This window comes from Tursiops truncatus, chromosome 8 (genome assembly GCF_011762595.2).
Source record: "Tursiops truncatus isolate mTurTru1 chromosome 8, mTurTru1.mat.Y, whole genome shotgun sequence".
Classification (NCBI taxonomy): Eukaryota; Metazoa; Chordata; class Mammalia; order Artiodactyla; family Delphinidae; genus Tursiops; species Tursiops truncatus.
Window position 1 is genome coordinate 3,883,007 of NC_047041.1, and position 22,428 is coordinate 3,905,434.

Here is a 22,428-nt window from a genome sequence, read left to right on the forward strand (position 1 = left end):
TACGGTTTAGCAGGGGTGAGAACTGAGGACCTTATCCGTGATCACAAAATGAATGCTTGGTGAGGGTAGAAATCAAACCCAGGTATTCCAAAGCCCAAGTTCTTATCCACTCCAGTATACTACGACTCTGCTGTCTTTAATCTCTCTGGGCTTCGGAACAGTAATGATGTCTATCAGTAGATATCTAGGTGCATAGAACATGTCCAGTAAATGTTAGCTCTTCATATTTGCGCTTCAGGAAAAGGAAAGAAGGGTAAAAAGTGCATTCTGTTTCTGATTCCTCCAGCTAGTGGCCCCAAAGTCTCTCCCCTGTTCAGGATGCCCCACCCAGATCAGTCTCCTTCTGCAGCATCCACTGCTCCTACTGTGCCTGTCTCTGCGATTGCACAGAACCCCTGTTCTTCTAAACAGGACCGCGTGTGAGGCCTTTCAAGGTGACTTTTTACCAATGGACTCACTTGCAAAGGCGACAACCAGAGCATCCCCGCATCTGACAGCAGGCGGCAGACCACCTGGTCTCCCTGCAGCACAGACAAGCACAGGTTCTGTACAGGGTGCAGGTTTACTGGTGCTGCTGGAATCAAGTCGCACCTTTCCTCACGAGAAGAACTTGGAGTCAGGCTAAGTTCCTCCCCTTTCCGTCCCCATACCCTGACAGTTCCACTGGAACCACACCTGGTTAGCTGGGTAGATGGCTGTCTGGTGAAGGTAGCTTATGCCATAAACAAAATCAGGGAGAGGGCTTGTGGCTGAATTTCCCTTGACTTTCTTCTCTTTTCACTTTTTTTTTTAATTGGGCGGCATCTTTTTTTGTTGTTAAAGGGAGAAAATTCTGAATGTTTATAGTGAATTTGAATGAAGCCAAAATGAATACTGTGCAAGAACAGAATTTTGGGGCTAGTTACTTTTGGAAAACTCTGTAACTGTGGTCTGTTCACCTCTGTTCATCCTAGGTATTTCCAAGTGATGATGTTTTGTACTTGTTGACTTGCCCCATATTTCTTCCTGTCAGAAAGTTCTTATAGCTAATAAAACTTTATTCTTAAGTCCATTTTGTTTTGTATGAGCAGCAACAGAAATAGGAACACAGCTGTTGACACCCTCCTTGCCCTGAGCCTCTACAAACTAGAATTAAATGAAGAGTCTCACTCCTCCCTGTTCAAGGCCTTTCACCTTTCTCTATAAATCATTACTCCCAGCCTTTTTAATGATATACTTGGCCCTCTTCTCCACTATCTTGTGCTGGGTTCGCATTGTTCTTGAAGCTTGCTTAAGATAGCAGTCAAGAAGTCATGGACATCGGAGAAGGAATCCCAGTGCCCCCTCCAGAGGCTCAGAGGATCTGATGCCTGTGGCCCATGGTCTACACCAGCAAGTTCCATGTGCATGGTACACATGGAAAAGACAGGTCTTAGTTCAGGGTTCAGAGTGTAGACATTAGTAGTCTTATCAGCTGCAGGATTTACCATGCAGCAAGCTTTTGTTGAGAGTTTACTTTGTGCAGACACTGTGCTGAGCACTACAAGCATATCACTGAATGCCCTCAAAAGCCGCGTGAAAGACCCATTGTGATCCCATCTCAGAGATGCGAAGGCTCACAAAGAACTGTGCTTGCTCACTCAAGATCACAGAGCTAATAAGTATACGACAGGCAGTCTGAACCCAGGTTTGTCTGATGTTCAGCTATAGTGACTGTCTCTCAGGATCACATGTTTGCCCTATGATTTGAAAGGATAAAAGCCAGCCCCAAAATCTTTGACTCAAAGCAGTATACATTCCCCAAGAGGAGACTGCCAGTCAGTTTGTAAAACAAAAACTGCATTTCTACATACGCCCACTCACGTATAACACAGAGTACTCTGCAGCACCCTAAAGTCAGCCCATGTTACTTGTTCCCTGGGCAGCTTGCATTTTTATTTTTAAAAAGAGGTTCATGCAGGGAACATTCTTGGGCGTTATTTGCTTTGGTAAGCAAATATGCTGGAACGTGATACCTCCCCAAAGCCGAAGCACCTCCTGCCCCACCTGTCCTCACTACGCCAGAGAGCTGTGGGTGGTCGCAGCCGGTTCAGTGCTGGCCTCCAAGACTGTCCCCTGACTGCTCCTCTGGAGGCAGCATGTTTGTTCCCTCCCTGAAACCACTTGTGTCTGAGCCATATCCTTTCGCAGAATACTTGGATTCTCTTTCTTTAAGTTCTAAAGAGAAGGAGAGTTGGTGTTGATGCCACAGGTAGCTACCGCCACTTCTCTGGTTATCCTGAACACACTGCCATCCCTGATGGCATCTAGACTTAGACGCATCTCCTTTTAAAAATGTCATCATTTTCCGACCTCCAGCATTATCATCTCCAAGAAGATAAGTTAATTTCTTCGGCTTCCAGCTTTCCTTATTCTCCTTGCTCCCTTAACAGACCTGTATGCATAACTAAGTGCCTGGGATGCAGGGACTGCTGCCAGATCAGAAGCATGCGCTCTCTCACTTTTTCTCTCTCCTGCACAGGCTCAATCTCTCTCTCTCTCCCTCACTCCCCTCCCCTCCCCCCTCCTTCTCTATCTCTGGCCTGCAAGGGAAAAAGAAGAGAGAGAGTAAATTCAACCTTCTGACCCCTCGTTCCAAGCCAAGGTTGGAAGAGTTCTGATTTGAGCCAGGCTCCATAAATCTCCCTTGATTGGTGGTGGTGTGGAGAGAGAGGGGGCAGGGAGCTGAAGAGAAGTTAGATGCCCAAAAAAGGCATCGTTAAGTCAAAGGGAAGTCTTGCACACACGCGCGCCTGACCTCGTGTGTCAGCTTCTGTGCTGGGAACGTCCAATTATGTAAGAAGGAGCACTCCTTATTTGGACTTAGAGTCTAAGGGAGGGGAGAGGAGTGGGGGTAGAGTCTAAGCCAGGGAGTGAGTGCAGCTTGTGTACGCTGCTCATGTCCGCAAACAGGAGAAACCGACAGTATCCCTGCATGCGTGAGAATCAGGTTTAGGGAACTGGACAAGCACTCAGACACTGACTGGGTTGGAGGGAAGGAGGAGAGATGTACTGTGCTCCATTGACGGTAGAAGGTTTGGGGCAGGAACACCCAGCCAAGGTGAGGGGTGAGATTATTATGGAGTCCTGATGTAGAGTGAAGGAATGAGAAGAAGCTGGCCCGGTTCCCTGCCTGGATGCCCAGAGCAAAGCCACGATAAAAATACGAGCCAGGCTAGCAGCAGAGTACACGAATGCCACGTCCTGTGGCTCTGCCCTCCCCATGGCCCCGAAGATGGCATCAGACTCTGTGTCAAAGGGCAGCAGACACATTCCTGGCATCTGTGTGAGGATTTCTTAAAGAGTGAGTGTGGGTGAGTGAGCATGTGTGTGTGTTGAGGGCACGTGGGATTGGAGTAGCATGGCAGAAGAGTTGGGAAAAAAGAGAAAGTTCTGCGATCTATGGGTATAGGAGAGTAGAAAAGTACATGAAGTCAGGAAGCAGACAGAGAGGAAAAAGAAAAAAAAAGAATATGTCAGGTTAAGTTGTTCAGCAAGCAGTGGGTCCAGGAGAAAATTAAATGGCAAGCTCTGGACCTTGTGCCAGGCCATGGAATCGTTTTCTTAGAAAAGAGGTCTCTACAAACCATCTCTCAGGAAAGGTCAGGAGAAGGTTTATGGACAGTGTATGGGACCATTGGAGAGGGCTGTGTTCGCAGGTGGGAACATTCATTTCCCTTAAGGGCAATTATGAACGGATGACCGTGAGCTCTTCTGCCTCTGCCATTCTCTTCAGTCACTCCAGAATCTTAGATGTTCTCTGAGTGGAGTCCGTTCAAGGGCCTCTTTCTCGGTGGGCATGTCTAAGTAGCAGATAGTTAAATGGTCTTTCTGACGATGGTTATATCTTACGGGAAGCTCCGGGCCCACCACTAAAAGGTCATGAGCAATTACAACAGAAAAGGAACTGACATTTATTAAATACTAACTATATCAGGTAAGCAGCTGTGTACTTTATATACTAAGGTGCAGTTCAATTCTCTGAGGTAGACATGTATTTTATAAGTGAGGAAGATAATACTCAGATTAAATAAGCTTCCCAGAATCATAGAGCTAGTAAGGGCTACATCTGAGATTCCACTTAAGTCATCCTGGCCTGCAAGCCTATGCCCCTCCTCCCACTGCATACGGGCCTCCCCACTGAGCAAGCTTTCTCACGAAGCAGTGGCCACTAGAATTGGCCTCACCTGAAAGTCCCTGTGCACTACTTCCATCTAATCTCTCTTACTTTCCATCTGAGCGGCCTCAGAGACACATGTATTTGATGGTAGCATATAAATTCATTTCCATCTGTATTCTTAAAGCACTTCTGGATCAGAAATTATATAGTCTCCCTATGGTATCTCTTTTCTAAATCCTTCATCCAGTCAGAAAAAGATTATCAGAGTTACGATTCAGAGTTTCTCAGGAAACATGGATTATGGTTTCTTCCTTTGCTCCATAAATTTCTCTTTCAATTCAGCTCTGCATTTCCTTGGGACTCTTATTTGCGAGGGCAGTCACACGTCTGATGTAGGACATAATGTGTTTACATTGCAGTGGTTTTTTGGCGAGGTCTTTATAGTGAGCTTGCTTTGTGATCTGTTAGTAGCAAAGACCCCATGAGACAGATGGCCTTTTCTGCATCCTTCAGATCAGGGTCTCTTCCCTCATGTTAGCTATCTCTGAACGCCATCCTGTCCTCCTCACATACTTAACATCTCCCCAAGCCATACCCAGAGCAGAAACTCAGAGCTTCAGAACCAGGGAGCTGCCCCTTAACCCAGGTACTCCCAGCCCTCTTCCTTTACTTTCTAGGAAACTCACTTCATTTGGTTCTTGTATGGTGATCTCTTTACAGATAATTTTTGAAAAGTCTGTGTAAGATTTGATGCCTGTGTCTACTTAAGTACTTGTTGGGAGCTAGCTCTTCAGACCTACTATGGCATCATTTCTATGTTAAGGTCCTTTCAGCCTAAGAGAAGAGATAATCCATAAGAATCAGAAATACTGAACAGTGTGAGGCCAAATGACACAGTGTAGACCATAAACACAGTAAAAAAAAAAAAAAATCGTGAGGATTCTTGGGGGTAAATGTTAGAGAGGAAGGTGTTTAAAGCTAGACCTTGCATTATAGGAATCATTTAGACCGGTTTAGGGTAAAGAATGTCCCAGGCACTGAAACGTTTTTAAAGAGGGAAAGGGACATTATTTTTACTTTTACAATTAAAAGTAACCTTTAAACATATTTTGAATATTTTCAGCCAGCCCCTTTCTGAGTGTCTGTTTGCGGAGAGAGAGATCCTTTTGTTTTGTTAAATACATTATGGAAAGCCCGCCTGCCATTGCTGCTTGGGGGAGTTAGGATGGGACTTCTCCCTGGGCACCAGGTGGCGCTACAGGTTAAACGATACCTATTTACCTTCTTTGAGGGAGCTGTTTATTCTGCAATTTTAGGTCCTTGCCCTGGTGGTGATAGTAATGAAACCATTCGCTGTCCCACTCCATGATTCAGAGGCAGCTTATCTGCCCTCTCCTTCGTGCCCTTGACTCTGAGACCAGCCCAGTTTCTTTTATCCTTCCCCCTCCTCCCGTTTTGATTGTCCTTCAGCATGCACTTCTCTGAGCAGTGTGTGCTGCCAGAAGATGCCCCTTGGAGCAGCCCCTTGGGGATTCAGTGCCAGAGCTGCTTTGTTGAGAACAGTTTTGACTCAGGAGCCCAGAGTGAACCAGGGTTGTTATAGCTGATAAAATCAGCTGGACATCTGAGGTTGAAAAATTTTGTCAATACTCTCTGTAAGCTAGTTGGTCCTATGCTCAAGAAGGCCTTTCTAGGATACCAAAGTCCTAGATACACATGTCACTGAGGTAGAGATGGTCAGGTTGCACTGCTACTGGGAACCTTATCAGCCTGTTGCTTTCAGCCACGGGTGGATATCGTTTGGCTTTTTCCTATCAGCTTTGGTTTGGAGACGGAGCCAGTGTTAATGCCTCAGTTTTGACCTTTACCTCTGTCTTGAGACAGAGACTTCACCAAGTGTCCTGCAGCCTGTCTGGTACTGGAGCAGGGGGGGGAGTTGAGGTGAACTGGTGGGAAACATACTTTTATCTAACACTGATATAATTATAGGACCAAAGGTTTTCTTGGGGTGATATAACCCCCATAAATACAGAACCTATGTAAACACAGTGTGCTTGCTGTGTAAATGCAGCTTCAAGGTATTCCCTCTGCCACCTCTTCTCTCCCTCTTATTTTCCAACCACAAGTCGGGCCCCCCAAATCTCTGCTGTGTGGAGACTCTGGAGTTGTCACTGCTGTGTCTTGTATTCTTAGTGTCAGGATGGATAGCCTCCTGTTTGGAAAGGTTTTTTAAATTCTGCCTGTAGACATTTAACTTAGAACAGATACCTTCGGGTAGTTCTTCTCCAAGGTGATTCTGTTCATTATACTCACTTTCCTTCTTCCCCATCTTCTGCCAATGTTTGTCCTGCTTTCTTAACTTCCACATCTGCTTCATCAGAGAACAAACGTTCATCCTTTGTTCTCTTCAAGGCTAGTCTTTTCCAGCTTACTCTCGCCGTTTTCACAGCGTAATTTGAAACTGCCATGTCTGCTTGTTTACGTACATCCCTCATTCTTCTCTTCCACATCGTGGCTGAGCGTACTCTAAATCTGTGATCGCTAGTGTTTGTGGACGTTGGGAGCCGGCGCATCGAGTGGAGCACACGCTTCCTCATCACCTCTCCCTCCTCCAGAAATCCCCCTCCTTTCTCCCCTCCTGTAGTGACCGTCTTTGCCCAGAGCAGAGCCTGGAGATCTCCCTGTGAGGTGGAGTCACTGGGAACAACAGGGGTCTGGTTGTCAAGACAACCACTAAATTCCCGCTGCCGCCCTCCTTTGTGTCTTGCCCTTCTTCCCAGTGCTCCAGCTCTAGTGTTTCTCTCCCTCTCCCTGACCTTTACCCTCCACCAGACACAGGATTCTCCTGAATGCGTGGCCATTTTAATCAGCCTTTCCTTTCCCCACCCACCTCCCTACCGTAGGTGCTGAGAAAGGAAAGGGTCAGGAAAACTACCTGGTGACTGAGAACCAGCCAGGCTTGCTGTTCACACGGGACCAAGGAAAGAAGGAAGGGGAGTCACTTTGGATCCTGCAATCCCTGTGGTGATTCATAGTTTAGTGTAGATAGGTCTCATTTTAGGAAGGATTCTGAAATAGTGTCCTCAAGTTACCCATCACCCCAGGGAGCCCCTCCTCAACCTTTGTAGACAGTACCAAGATGGTTTGCCCTTCTAATATTTACATCCCTGAACCTGCCAGGAGGAGAGTAAGTCTTACAAAAGGAAAACTAAAGCATGAAGTGCCAAGTCCCCTCAGCATCCTACCATCATTTAGTCCCTTGGATCTGCTAGAATTTTTCAAGAGGATCCAAAGGAGTCTTTCTCTGACACATACACAAACGCACAAGCACTTTCAAAAATGCTTTCATTTTTCTCCTTTCATCTCGATAACTTTGTGAAGGAAGCAAGGCAAGAATCAGTCTTAAGAAGGAATCCAGAACCCAGAGTTGTGTGGCTTTTCAGTGCTGTTTTCACTCATTACAGCACGCTATGTGCAGCCTTTGTGGCTCTTCTGGCTACTGAGGGTTTTTTGCCCTGAAGGGTATGGACCAGTTTTATGTGCAGTGTTGGGGTGAAAACTGTGATGGCCTCTTCTGGACAGGAATCTCTCAGACTTGGAGGAGAGACATGGTGGTTCCAGAGACTCGGAGGGAGTCACTGATTGTGAGACAGATGTCCTGCTGCTGCTTTTACTTGGGTCAGATGAAAAACGGGCGGACATCCAAAACGTGTGACTGATTTTGCCCAGCTTTGAGGTCTGTCGGTCCCGATTTTTCAGAGCTGGTTTATGGTACATTTATGGCCACATAGTGTGGGGCTGAGAAAAGTTGTCCTGAAGGCCTTCAGAGGGGCATAGATTTGTGTAACCATCTTTAAAACTGGAATCCTACAAGTGTCACACTGCTCAAGTCTAGAGCACATTTCTAAACATTTCCACTTGCCATCAATCTCATTTATCCCATGAACACAGAACCCCCAAGCGACTCCGTCTCATTCTGTATTTGTTACGAAGGTAGGCAGACCTTTGCTTTTGGCCGTTTGTACCCAGACATTCTGCTACCTTATATTCTTCTTACTAGATTCAAGTAATGGGTTGGAATCAGCCCGATGCTGCCCCATCCATCAGGAGCACTTCCCAAAATACAAGTGTGACTCACAGCCCTCATAACCCCTTTGCTTTTGTTTGACTTTCAGTCCCTTCTGTCCTCTGGGCCTATTTGCCAGGAAAACTAACAAAAACACAGACTGCTGGCAGCTGTCTCTCCTCTCTAGGATTTACGGAGTGTGCCAGACACGAAACCCAGCTGACCCACTCCCTTGCCTTCCACCTCTCTTCCCTTCCGGGGGAGTACATAACCAGGTGTAAATTGCATGGATTATTCATGACGAATTCATAATTGTAGCTCAGCGGACTTATTACCCAGTATACTTCTTACAGTATCCACCCTACAGCTAGTGTATTGGCACACAGTTCAATTTTAATATTAGCCTAAACAAAAAGTTCTTAGGAAAATAAATCTGCCAAATGTTTATGTAAATACATCTCAAATGCCAAATACAAAGGATTCTAGATTGTCTATTTTTTTTAAATTATTGTCCTCCTCCATAAGCACAAATAATTAAGAGCTCACTATTCTTTTCCTGCTTTAAGTATTGGGAGGTTTGCCTTCTACACAGCTTAGGTTGAGCTGTGCGCCATGCTTTAAGACCAGTGTTTGTCCCATTTACATCATTAATTCACGTAGTAACTAATATTTATTGATTACCTACTATGTGCCAGACACTATGTTAAGTGATTAAAATACAAAAAAAGACCCCAAATTCCTACCCTGCAATCTTATAAATAAAGAGGTATAGTATAAAGTTAGGACTTTAAAAAGAACTCTACACATGATTAAGAGAAGGGACTAAGTAAATTATGAGAAGCCCAGGGAAGGCTTATAGAGGAGATGACATCTGAGATAGGATTTAAAGGATGAAGGGAAATCGAGAGCTGACATTGTAGAAAAGAGCATTGAAGGCAGAGTTGTGAAGCAGTGTGGCCTGTTTGTGGTACTCGGAGAAGTCGGGTACGATTGGGAATATACGACATGCAACCAGAGTGGCCAGAGATAACACGGAAGAGTTCAATAGGCACCGACCCATACAGAGCCCTGTGCGCTGTTCAAAGAATGTAGGATTTGACCCCATTTATTAGGAAACCATGTACAGAATTTAAATAGATGATGACATGATCAACTTTGTAACTTAGAAAAAGCACTTAAATAGTGCTGTCGAGGGTTAATGGAAGGAAGAAACGTTAGAGCCGGGGAGACAAATTATGAAAGAGTTACACTGACAGAAATGAAAGGTGATGGGGACTGAAACTAAGATGATTGCTACAGCGAGAGTAAAGGGGTGATGAATTCATGAGAAACTGAGTACTGAGGAGGTCACTCAACTAGATTCAGTAATTGTTGCAATAATTATGTGGTCTTGCGTGGGGCACATGGACTAGGGATGGAGGAGAGGAGAAGTTTAGGGCGACTCTGTCTCCTACCTGTGGATTGAGAAGCATAACTAACAGAACGGCATAGTATCCTCTCAACAGGATGTCTGACTTGTGATACTGAAAGTTTCTTGTTGCTTATTAAATCAATAAATCAATAGATTATTACCTACCTTTGTGTAAAAAGAAATAATGACACACGAGGAAGCATGGACTATATCTCTTAACAATTTTGAGATTTTTAGTAGAAAACTTCAGGACTTGGAGGCCTAGATTTTCATCCTTTCTTTTAGCCGTAAGCTCTGTCTTTGGAAGAAAAAGGAAAATGTGGAATGAATAGTTAATTGTGTAGCTGGTACAGAGGAAAGGTTTTTAAATTTTCTTCCTCTGGCAAATGATGCTCACCTGGTGGACTCCTGACTGCAGTTAAAACATAACTCAAGGGGAGTAGGAAGAGTATACTTGACAGGAGACCCGTCAACTCAGCAAAGACGAAGAAGCTGCAAGAAAAACTCAGATACAGCTACAAGTGGATGTAATGGAAAACAGCTGACAGAGAGAGGAAAGTAGAGGTAGGTGAGAGGTACTAGAATTCACAGAAGAACATAACAAAGAATCCTGTCTTATATGCCATAATAACAAGTGAACTTAAAGTTTTAACACTGGAAGTTATCGCTGAGGGTTTTGGAATAAGGATGATTCATTCAGTATATATTTGATGCCTTATTATGTGAAGGGCACTCTTACAGTAAATGCTGAGGAATATACCAAAATGAGTTGAGATCCCTCCCCTCAAAATTTTGCAGTCTTATTCTTTTGGCACTTTTAAGAAGCTCAACCAGTATGTACTGAGTGAATGGAATAAACAAACACATGACTCCAGTGAGAAAGGAAAAGAATCAGCATCAGATGAAACCAGAGTAGTTAACTGAGCACATATAAAAAACAGAGAAAGGAGAAACATACTGAGTAATGCAGACAACAGAAACGAAAACTGGTAAGAATGGCGTCCAAAAAGCTTGACTCAGAAGGAGCTGACATTGTGGATAAATGTTAGTGGAAAAGATTTTTTTTAAAAAAAAGGCACATGTTAAAAACAAGAAGAATAAAGAAAATACAGGTAAATTGTTTGGAACAGATGCTGTAGTATTAACTGGTTACATTGAGAAATCATTTATTCAACAATGAATTGGTATACTTTTTGCCTAGGGTATTTAATTTGTTTTTTTCTGTAAAGGAAAAGGGTCTAACAAGAAGAATTGAGCAAATGTGATTAAACTAGAATTGAAGACTAAAATAGGAATGAAAATAATGAGAGCATTCAGTCTGCTTTAAAACTCATGTACCTGACCCAGATGAATTCTGTTCCATGGAACTGAAAGAATTTGTATTTATCATTGAAGACCTAAGATCATTAAGAAAATTTCCATATAGAGATGTGTTGTGTTGGAGATGGACAAATATCTGGCCTTTTAAAAAATGGACACAGGCTCCTGACCCTGACATTTATCTCTGGAAATTTCTGAAGTAGATTATTAGGTAGATGTTTTGTGAACACGCGGGAAGAGAAGCAGCAAGCCCTGGAACCCGGTGTGCGTTCAGTGGGAGTGCGCCTGCCTGATTAGCAAGGTTTCTTTCCTGGCTTAGCAGGACTATCAGACCGTTAAGTCAAAGGAGTGCATTGGTTGTTATATTGCCTGTGAATTTCCACAAGCTTATGCCATATTTTCCTAATAGCCGTATGGACACACATGGTCTGGACTGTGGTACTTTTAAGTGGTCCATGGCTAACTGAGTGTCTTTAGCCCAAGTAGCTAATAGATTGATAGCCTGGAGGGCATTTTCTAGTGACAGAGCATTGAACTTATCCTGTTGATCAGAAATTTGTAAGTAACTCTAATCTTAGAGGTATAATTAATACTCTGGGTGACAGAAGTCAAGATTCAAAAGGATTAAAAGAATTAGAATGATAGTCTAAAGCAAACAAGATGGAATTTAATAGAAATAAATATTATAAATCATAATTTAGATTTTAAAAAAAATTACACAAGTACAAAAGGCCAAGTCTAGGCTTAACAGGCGCATGTGATTTTTTGTTAAAGTACATACGTGGACTTAGGGTTCTAATTGACTGCAAACTCAGTATGAGTCAGTGCTTTGATGTGTGTGCCCAAAAAGCCAACACAGTCTTTGACTATATTAATAGAAGTATGGTGTCTGGATCAAGCAAGGCACTAATCTGCATTTTTTACTGGTCAGGGCACATCTGGAAGTTGTGTTTGGTTCTGGGCACTCCGTTTTAAGAGAATAACAAAGCAGCCCACACCCAGAGGAGGGAACCAGGATGAGGAATAGTTCATTTCTCTCCTTCATTCGTCTGATGTTGAGTGTGTTCTGTGTGCTCAGCCTTGACGTTGGCAGAGTCAAAGATGTATACCTTGTGGAGGAGACTTAGTATAATAGCTGAATTTAAAAATGCATAGTGTTGTCTTTTGAAAGAGATTTGACCAAGCAACTTTAATACCTCCTGTTAAACTTCTGAGGGTATAAATAGGAGCAATGACTGGAAGTTACAAGGAGGCAGATTTTGGCGCCAGTATTTAAGAAGCATCCCTAATAAATTGAAATTACCCTCTTCAGGAGTTAAGCAACTTCCCCAAAGTCACATTCCTCATTGGTGGCAGAGCTAAGATAAAAGCCCAACTTTCTGGAGTCAGAGGCCAGAACCCTTGGCTCTGCCACGATATCACACAGGGGATTTCTACTTTGGGAGGAGGTTAGATAGGGTAACCTCTTTCCTTCCAGCTCTAAAGTTGTATGTTTCTATAAGCCTCTTGCTATGAAATGCTTGTTTTTTCGCAGTGTTTTCATTCGTGAATTGGTGAGATTGGAAAAGATAACCTCTAAGGTTCAACAGAGGATTTCTTTAACCTCCCTGGTTAAAAATATTTCAATTATTAAAGCATATTAATTTTGTATCTGCAACTTATATGTTACTAATCAAAAACAAAAACTTTGTGGCTAGTTATAAAACTATAGAACTCAGATTCTTAAATCATGATGTTCAGTCAGTAGTCTTCCTTTGAAGCACATGTTTTAAAGATGTGGATCCATGATTTAAACCATGAAAAAGCAAAAATCAAAGAAGAAATTGTGTGAGACTCTGCAAGCCACTTCAGATTTCACAATAGTCACGGGGAGGAAGAAACAGGAGTTTCTTGCCCTTGAAGTTCATTTCCTCCTCATTCTTCTCCCCACACAGGGCAGGAAAGGATGGTGACCTAGATACACACTCAGAGGGCCTGAACTCTCTCAGGCACAGCCGAGCAACCTGGGTCTGGCTGCTGTAGGACTGGGAAGCCTAGAGCTGAGCACAGACCGGGAGGGACTGTCTGTAAACACACGAAGGGGCCATAGCAGGAAGGCAGAAGCCTGGGAAAGGAATCAGAGGGAAGGGAACTGTTACTTTTATCAGGTGTGAAGTTGGCAAAAACAACTTGTGTAAAATGGGAAATACCTTGGATCCGCACCGTCATCCTCAAGATCTCCTTTCTCTCCACCCAGTAGATCGGGCCTACTGATTCCATGAGCAAATGCTCAGAGCAGTGTGCTAGGACTGCGGTACAGAACACAGTGTTCGGGTTTATGCCGCTTGGGGGCGGGTGGAGGTGGGGACTGTCTCCAGGAGGCTAAAGATGTGGCTTGAGCTTTTTCCTCCTTCTCTTGGAACTCTTAATTCCTTGTACCATATCGATGTTTTTCAAACTTTTTTTAAACTTCATCTCACAGTAAAAAATACGTTTTACATCATGACCCGCTCTGAACACACACACGCACACACACACACAAATACAGATCTGCTATATCCATATATACATGCATAAGTAAAAGGGTCCCAAAACTTGAGGTGCACTTTTATGTTTTCTGTTCTTATCTATTTACATTTAGGTGTTCTTTTAAACGTTGTCACAAACCACAGAGTAGACGCCATGACCTCTAATGCTGTTCAGCCACAGTTTGAAAAACATCCTGTGCCCAACAACCCATTTAGATGACTGGTAACCCTGCTCTAGGGTGACAGGATGAGTGGACACCTGCAGTCTGTAGGTCTGTTTAAAGTGACAGAAGCTTTAACGTCATCTTCTTTTTCTCTCTCTTTCTCTTTGACCTGTATTTGGTACTTCCGGTCGGTTGTAAGTGGCTGAGGCATCATCGCCCTTGTGTTGGATACAGAGGTACAGCCCAGTGGGTGAAGAGGATTCAGGAAGCAGTCTGTTACTGTCTTTCATTTAGACTGCACCAGGCATTTTTGTTAGAATATAGTTATTGCTCTTGTGAATATTTTCAGTTATTATTTCACTGTCCTTCTCCCCCTCCCTCCCCATTAAGCCATACTCATTCAGGGCCTTCCTACTCAGCCATAGCAGCAATCTTAGAAAGGAAGTGAGGGGAATTTGGCTAATTAGATGTGGTCCCTTAAAGCTTTCTCCCCTTCCTCTTGAGATTTGATTCTGCTGTTTTGATGGAAAATGACCTTCTGCTAACCTTGAAGTGCCATCTTAAGCCCTCGTATTAAACTGTCTCCTTTATAGCCACTGCTTCATCCCTCTGCGTATAGCTGTTTCAGACCAGGTTCCTTTGAGCATGGACTGGACATGCGCGCCCAGTGGAATGGATGCCCTGATCTCTGCATCCCACGTCTGGCATCATAGAGGCTCTTGCATGTCTCAGTTACATCTGTTGTTGTTTTTTTCTCATTTTATTGCCTATTCTGGGGCCCCTAGTAAGGCTTCTTTGTGCTCTGAATCATTCAGAGATGGCCAGACGGAACAGATGTGGTTTGGCTTTTTTTCTTCTTTTCTTTGGGAAAAAGGTAGGATGGTAGAAGAAGATACCTAAATCGAATATCAGAACTAGAATAGTAGTAGAAAATAAAACCAGTGCTATTTGAGGCTATTCTCTACCGTATTTATTTTAGTGTATTTACCTCATGCATCTTGTATTACGTAAACAATAACATTTGTATTTAGTAGATGATTTCTTATAAATAATTTGTAAATAGTAAATAGTCCAAGGGATATGTGTGTGTGTATCCCCCTTGAAACTTGAGCTGTCTGTTAGCTTAATAGTGATAGCAGCAGATTCCAGAAACTGATGCTGGGAAACTGTTGTGACACACTGGACTGCAGACACATAAGTTCCATTCCTTTTGCTTCAAGACACAGATTTCTTTTTAACCTTCCGACTCCTAGGTTAAGAACAGCTTACTCTTAACTTTTTCACGCTTTGGTTCTTCTTCCCAATGCCCCCATTTAGAGTTTGATGAGGTACAGTCTAGTATATTTGTATAAGTTTATATTTTGCCACGTGCACACATTTGTTTTGCATCAAGGATGTGTGCATGAGACACTCAGTCACTGTGGGAGGGAACAGAGAGGACCTCCTTGCCCAAATGCAGCTCGAGGTCCTGTTCCCATCGAGTGAATGACCATTAATTCAAAACCGTGAGACTCATATGTTGTAAAACGTGCCCTGAAGGTGACCAAGGTGCCCAGGTTTGCTGTCGTATGCTATGCTTAGCTGAGGAAGGGTTGAGTGGATGTTAAGATCTCTCTGAAGAGTTGAGTCACAGGTACTACTGGCTCCTGAGGACAAAGAGAAGGGCAAGCCAGCCTGTTGTATGCGTCTGTGCATGAGAAGCTGAGCTAGAACCAATGCTGGCTGAAGCCTTTTTGTTGAGGATTCTCCTGGCTCCTTTGGAGGACTTAAATTTTTTGACTCTCAGGTCCTTGCCCCTCTCCCTCAAATCACGTAGGTGAGACGCTGGTGCAGGTCCTTCACCTTAGCTAAAGTCACACAAGTGTATGTGACTTGAGGTGAAGACGAGTTGGGTCACTTGATTCCCTGCAGAGAACCTGATCAGGTCATCGCATCCACCTCCCTTTGGTGACCCTCTTCTATAAACAGGAACAGGAATTCTTGCTACTGGATCCCTTTCATCAGGCGTCTTAGACTCACTGAATGAAAAGCCCTGTAAGAAGGAGATGCGGCCCTAATAATAACAATACAATTGTGGTGGCTATTTTAGGCAGGGGCAGCTTTGTGCCGCTCTTGATGTCCATCGACGTCTGCCATTCTTGCCCTGCCATTACCTTTCAGACTTCCTATTCTTAGAATCATTTGTGAGCCCTGGGCTTGGGGGATTGCAGCCCCCAAAGCTGGAATGCCTAGCTTGAGTGGAATGCAGACTGTCTGGCAGAGTGGAGGTTAAATAAAGTTTGCGTTGGCAGCCCCCTCTGCTCTTGGATGGGCGACAAGTAGCTCGGGTTGAGAGTGATGGCATGAGCTGCATGTGGTGCGGTACCAAATGGAGTCTTCTGTGCGTGAGTATCGTGGCTGATGGTTCATTCATCACAGCCACAGCCATGCCAGTCTCAAAACGGGACCTGCGAAGGAGGCCTCTGCAGTCTTAAACCCCAGCTAGTGACCGTATCACTCTGAAAAAATGCAGAGACAAACGAAGAATTAACGTTGAAACGCCTTGCAGGAACTGCAGGTTTGGTATACCTGCCCCCTCAGAGTTACTGACTCGTTTTTGAAAGCAAGACAGAGGGTAAATTGTCATTGTAATAAGAACAATTGCCAGTCAGTCAACCACTATTTCACCTGGGAAGTTTCTGTTATGGGGACTCTTGTGGAGCTTACAGTTCAGCTGGAAAAGTCAAGCTGTACATACATGAGAAGATAATTCATGTTCCAAAGTGAAATTCTGGTGCCAAATCTGTGTTCTAGAACTGAGTGCCAGAGGAGGCCTGAGGAGAGAGAGCATTTCTGGCTGGAATGCTCAGGAAGGATTTCGTGGAGGAGGTGGAGTTTGAACAGGTTTTGCCAGAGGGACAGATTTCTGTTACTGGAACGGTGTGTAAGGAGCAAGGGGCAGACGAAGGGAGTCCTCAGGACAGGTCCTGGGGGCTTGAAGAGCAACTGGATACGGACAGGGTGGCTGGGGAGAGGAATTTGTACAAAATCACCAAACCCTGCACTCTGAAGGCTGTGTGTACACGTTACTGAGAAGTTCTGGTGCTTTCCACTGGAGGACAGTTGGAAAGGTGCAGCCTTCCCCAGAGCCACAGGCCCCTTTAATGTTCTGTTCTAAAGCCCCTAATACTACACGTGCCTCATAGCAGACACTCAGTGAATAATTATGATAGTATTATTACTCATCTTCAAATTCTGTGATCCCAAGTTGTGGATTGGCTTGGTTTCACCTGTGAGAGTCGGTGCTCACTTGGCTTTGCTCTGTTCTGATTGCTCACATGACTCACACCTCGCTGCATCCTTTCCTCCAGGTTTACCTGACCCTTCTGTCTTCGACCACAGGTGGCTAGAGGTGCAGGTAGCTACTCTGACGTGTCCTCAGCGCTGGGTGCAGTACCTCCGGCTTCTTCAGGAATCCATCTGGCCTGGCGGGCTTTTGCCTGAGTATCCTCGACCCGTAAGGACCCAGGAGCAGAAGGCGGCTGCTGAGAAACAGGCTTTGCAGAGCCTGATGGGAGTCCTGCCAGGTGATTGGACAGTGAGACTGATTATACCAATAACTGTTCCTTCCCCTCCGCTTCACCACCATTGGCCACACCCTTCCCCGTTTTTTAAAAGGGCCTTGACTGTGGCTAAACGCAAAAATTTGTTGACCCACCATTTCTGAGGCAAACAGGAAAATGATCAGGACTTCCAGTGATGCTAAGGGAATGGGAAGGCTCACTTTAGGGCAGGTCTCTTCATTTTCCCACCAGATGAAGACCTCTGGGTCTCTGCTTTGGACCAGGGAAGAAAATGATACAGGTCCTGCAGAAGCTGAGCTTGGTAACTTGGGGCCAGTGAGTGAAGGGCATGGTCCTTAGCGGTAGATAAAAACAAACTGAAGAAGGTTTTTTCCCTTTGCTTTATATGGTCTTTTGGAGGGCGGGGAAGGCAGTTTGTTGCCTCTGGTTGTGCTGGGGGAAGCAGGGTACAGTAGTGAACTCTTAGCCTTGGACAGTGTTATTCACTCTTACTTACCTCTGTTCTCCAGCCTAACATGTTGTATCAGAAGTACCTGCACTTTAGTGACGGGTTACCAGATTGTTTCTTGAGGCCCATTCTAATTTAGATACCTAAAGTTAAGAAACATTTTTCTTGGCTTTTCCCTATTTTCTGACGATTTTAGTTTGGCTGTGTGGTTCAGAGGTGTGCCAGAAGTACCCAATATGATTAAAGACAGCAGATATCTTGAGGAGACAAACCCCTTAGAAGCTAAAGCTTCAGCAGTGACACTAAAACCACATCTGTTTTTCCTCTTCAGATATCGTCGTAGAAATCCTTGGGGTGAACAAATGCCGGCTGAGCTGGAGTCTTGTCTTGGAGTCACTGCGGCAGCCCCTCATCAACCGGTAGGCACGGCTGATGCCGTCTCTGGTCTGAGGCATCTCGGGTTTCTGGGCGAACAGCTTCACTGAGAGGAACGGTGCCGCAGTCTCTCCTTGCCCTGGGCCCTGGCCCCAGAGTGTGATGACCAGGTCCACACACACTGGGTAAAACCCACTGTGCTGGCTTCTGAGCAGGTGTCAGGTGGTCGGAAGCTGGTGTGACCAGCCACCGTTTGCATTTGGAAGAACTCGATGCAGGCCCCGACGTGAGCTACTGAAAAGGCCCTGTCACCCCCAGGCCTGTCCTTCCTGACACCTGCCTGCCCCTGTGAGCATCTCGAGAGCAGCCCTTGGCCTGGGCAGTACTTTCATCATGGGTCTTTGCCTGATGTGAGGTAGACAAGATGATGAGTTGGCCTCTGATAAGGGGACCAGAAATGCTGGTGCACCTCCTTGAATAGTGCAGAGAGGTCAGTGCTTCCCTGGCTGGTACCTTGGGGTGGAATCTTCTGCACGTGTTGAGTGCTCGCCCACTCCCCTCTCACCCCCGTCCTGCAGCTCACCGTGTCTGCTCACTCTCGCACCTCAAGGCTCCTGGCTTTACCTCATCACAGGTAACCTGAAAATTCTTAGTAAGTTGTTATCACAGGGATTTTTCCCTCCTTCAGAGTTCTTCAGAGCAGTGCCAATGTGCTAATGTAGCTAGCTATAAAGCAATGTGGAATTTCCTAACATCTAGTCTCGAGTACCATCTCCACCTTTACTGGGGTCATAGCCTTTATGAGTTCAACAGACTTTCATTTCATGACAGAGGCTTTGTCCAGCTGTTGATGTTTGGAGTCCACTAAGGATATCAGTAGAGGGGAAAGGGAGAGGGAAGATAAATGTCATAAACAGGATCTGGTGTCTCTAGACCGAGCCAGACCCTCCTCTGAGTTGTTTTGTTCATTTGTTTCAGGCATTTGATTTACTGCCTTTGGGACATCATCCTGGAATTCTTGGATCTCAGTGCCTCTGCTGAGGAGTCCGCCATAACCAGCTCTGCCACAGACACCCCAGGCAGCCCCAAGAAGATGGGCATCTCCCCTTAGCCAGAGGTTATTTCACCCATTTCTTCGAAGGTTAGGAAGGGAGCATTACTCTGCCACCCAGAGACCAGTCAGGAGGGCTGTGTCTCTGGAACTGGGCTGTGGCTCAGAAGGCCTGGGGTCTCAGTGGCACAGTTCTCCCCCAACTTATACTCCATTTGTACCAGGCGATGAGGGGGTATATGGACCAGTTGCATGCATACCCATTTCCATGCCTCTTTGGTGGTGTTTGGACTGTTGCTGGTGGGCGGATCCTGCTTCCTTTGGAAAAGGAAGCTGTGAGGTAGAGGAATGAGCCCCTTTTGCCTCTCCTTTGCCCTCCTCCCTAAGGTTGTTTGCCGATAGCCTGGCCCTATGCACACGTGTGCCTCACCCACCAGTGCAGGCTCTAGGTAGACCAGGAGAAAAACCATAGCCAGATTTTCTTAGAGAAGACAATCTTCTGAGTTCGCTGTTCCCACCAGGAAACTGAAAATTCATTTGGGACCACTCTGGAAAGCCAGACCCCTGGTCCTACGTAGCTTCCCAACAGCCCCGCAAGAGGGAGGGAAACCTTTCTCAAGGCGTGCTTCCAGCACATCGGCCCCGTAGAGGGTGTCACTGCAGGCTTTCTCCCTGGGTGGCTGTACTCTTCCTGTCCCAAAGACCCCAGCACAGACTGACAACACTTCTGGTAGATCCACCCAACCCTCCGTACCCTCTCCTGAGACAGCTGCACCGCAGGTTTTCTTTACTAGCTTTCTAACCCCCTCCCCAAGAGCAAGTGAGTTTTGACCTTTGTGGCCTCCTCAGTCTTCCTTCAACCCAATCAAATGGCAAGTTGCATATTCAGCCCAGAGCTGCCCAAGGGAAGGGAAGCACTTGCCTCTTGGCTGAGAATGCCCGGAGGGAGGAGTGAGGGTTCTCTTCTCTGCAGGTCTCTGGCAGGCCACTTTAGCTCTAAGCCACGAACATTAGCAGCTTACCCAGAAACCGCTTTTTACTTCCTGTTCCTTCAGGATCTAATTAGTCTTGAAGAGCACCAGTGGTGAAAGCAAAGGCATGGCGTCCATTAGAAAGACGGACAATTCGTAGAAATTGGTGGAAGGAAAGGAGGGACGGAGAGCCAGGAGGTAGGCGCTGCACATAGGTCTCACCGCGGGGGGTTCGCTCACCCTCGTCCCTTTAGCTTGCGCTTGCTGGGGCGTGCCTGATGCCACTGAACTGGGACCCTTCCACTTGGAAGAGGGTCTTGGGGTTGGACTGGCGAGAACAGGGTGGGTCTAGGACAAGTGTCAAAGTTCTCTTAGATTAAAACGGCTCACGGGAGAAACCTGTGAAATCTTTCTGCTTCCCCACACCCCACCCCAGAAGGCTTTTAACCATCAAACATGTAGTGAGGTAATTGGGGGCTTTAGTGGTACTGTTAGTGCCTAAAGGCAAGGGGATGAATAAGGTCATGTCACTTGGTTCCTTCTACCTTAAAAGTTGATTGTTGGGCTTCCCTGGTGGCGCAGTGGTTGAGAGTCCGCCTGCCGATGCAGGGGACAGGGGTTCGTTCCCCGGTCCGGGAGGATCCCACATGCTGCGGAGCGGCTGGGCCCGTGAGCCATGGCCGCTGAGCCTGCGCGTCCAGAGCCTGTGCTCCGCAACGGGAGAGGCCACAACAGTGAGAGGCCCGCGTACGGCAAAAAAAACAAAACCAAAACCAAACAAAAAGTTAATTGTTACAGTCACTTTATGGCTCCAGAGTTCTCAGAGCATCTCCCAACCTGGGGCACTCACAGGAGAAGCCGCTCAGCATTTCTCCCTGTGGTAAGTGTCTGCAGGGTGAGGGACTGCAGGGGGCCCAGCGACACTGTGCTGCCCCTCCCTCCCACCGCCAGGGCCAGGGTGCTCTCCAGGAGAGGTGGGGGGCAGCCCCGTGCTCTGCTGCCCTTCTCTCCCCATGCTTTGCTCTCATGTGTACTTGCCACCTATGTTGCTTTGAATCTCTGCTACTAGTTCTGGCTCAGATATGACACAAAACCAGTACACAAGCTGACAACACCGTTAAACCCCTATAACGGTAAATTCTAAGCAATCTTTTGATACTTCCAGCCCAAAGAACACTTCCTTGTATTTCGTGTTCTATAAGAGACCCCACCTCCATACTCTCTGCCTCAAAAAGATCAGCTGTCTGCAGACCCTCCTCCTACCCAGAAGGGAAATAATGGATATCGTCAAGGAAATAATCAAACCCCATCTGGCTCTGAAACGACCTCCCATGTTTAGGTAGTAGGTTCAGACAACAAGGGAGATAAGCATTTGGGAGCGAGCCACAGGTCTCAGGAAAAGATACTCCAGCTGAGAGAGAGAGTGATGAATGAAGAATTGGACCTACACTAACCTGGAACATTCGTGATTCTCCAGCCCATTCATTTCCAGCTTCCACTCTTCCTTTGCTCATGGCACCCAACAACAGTTGTTAGGTCCTGGGTGGAGTAAAAATATGTGTCAGCATGGTCCCTGGCTATATGAGTTAGGTTGCTTTAGCCTGAAATTAAATTACTAGAAACATTTATCGTCTTCCCTCAGATCAGTACCTGAGTGGGTGAGGCCCAGGGGTTGATGGATTCAACAACTCTGACCTCATAGAGGGCCCAGATTCTTCCCATCTTTTTGCTTTGCCCTTGTAAACATGTTAGCTCGTCCTCAGACTGCCTACCTTCATAGTTGCTGCGCTTCAGGGCATCACATTCACATATAACAAATATCCATGAAAGAACGGGGGCATCTCTCCCACGTTTTCTTCTAAAGAATGAGGAAACCGTTTTCCAGAAGCCCTCCAAGATTCCTCTTCTCCTGACCCGTTGGCCAGAACTGCCCGCCCCTAAGCCAGTACACTGACATTGAGGATGCGTGACCACGACTGGCTCGTAGTCGTGTTTGTCGCCCAGGGAGGAGGTCACTCTCCCGGAAGGTTAGATACCTGAAAAAATAATTAGATGTTAGCAAGGAAGAAGCAGAGAATGGGCGTTGATAAACAGTGTCAGGTGCAAGGGCCATCCTGCCAGCATCACCAAAGTCCCCGGTGCTCTAAAAATAGCGAACCAGCTAAGGGTAATGTTTGCAGAAGGTGCCATGTGAAGCCCTTCACGTCCGTTACCTTACGTAACCCACACATCAGCCCTGTGAGGTAGTTCTACTCTCTGTCCCCACTTTATAAGAGAACACGAGGCACAGAGACGGTGACCTGCCAGTCACTTGAGGGAAATGGCAGAGCTGAGATACAAATCTTGTCAGTCTGCCCTCAGGCCCACACACATAACCATTGTGCTAATCTGCCTTTCTTACAAAGCAAAACAAG

At 45.8% G+C, this 22,428-nt stretch overlaps 1 protein-coding gene across 1 annotated transcript in view; it reads left to right on the forward strand.

Moving 5' to 3' along the window:
• The window catches only part of SNX19 (sorting nexin 19), a 47,978-nt gene that overhangs the window by 15,455 nt on the left and 10,095 nt on the right, over positions 1-22,428 (forward strand). The window contains 4 exon segments of the mRNA XM_033861768.2: positions 16,988-17,172; positions 17,949-18,036; positions 18,971-19,073; positions 19,075-19,109. Of these exon segments, the coding sequence (XP_033717659.2) occupies positions 16,988-17,172; positions 17,949-18,036; positions 18,971-19,073; positions 19,075-19,109 (411 nt within the window).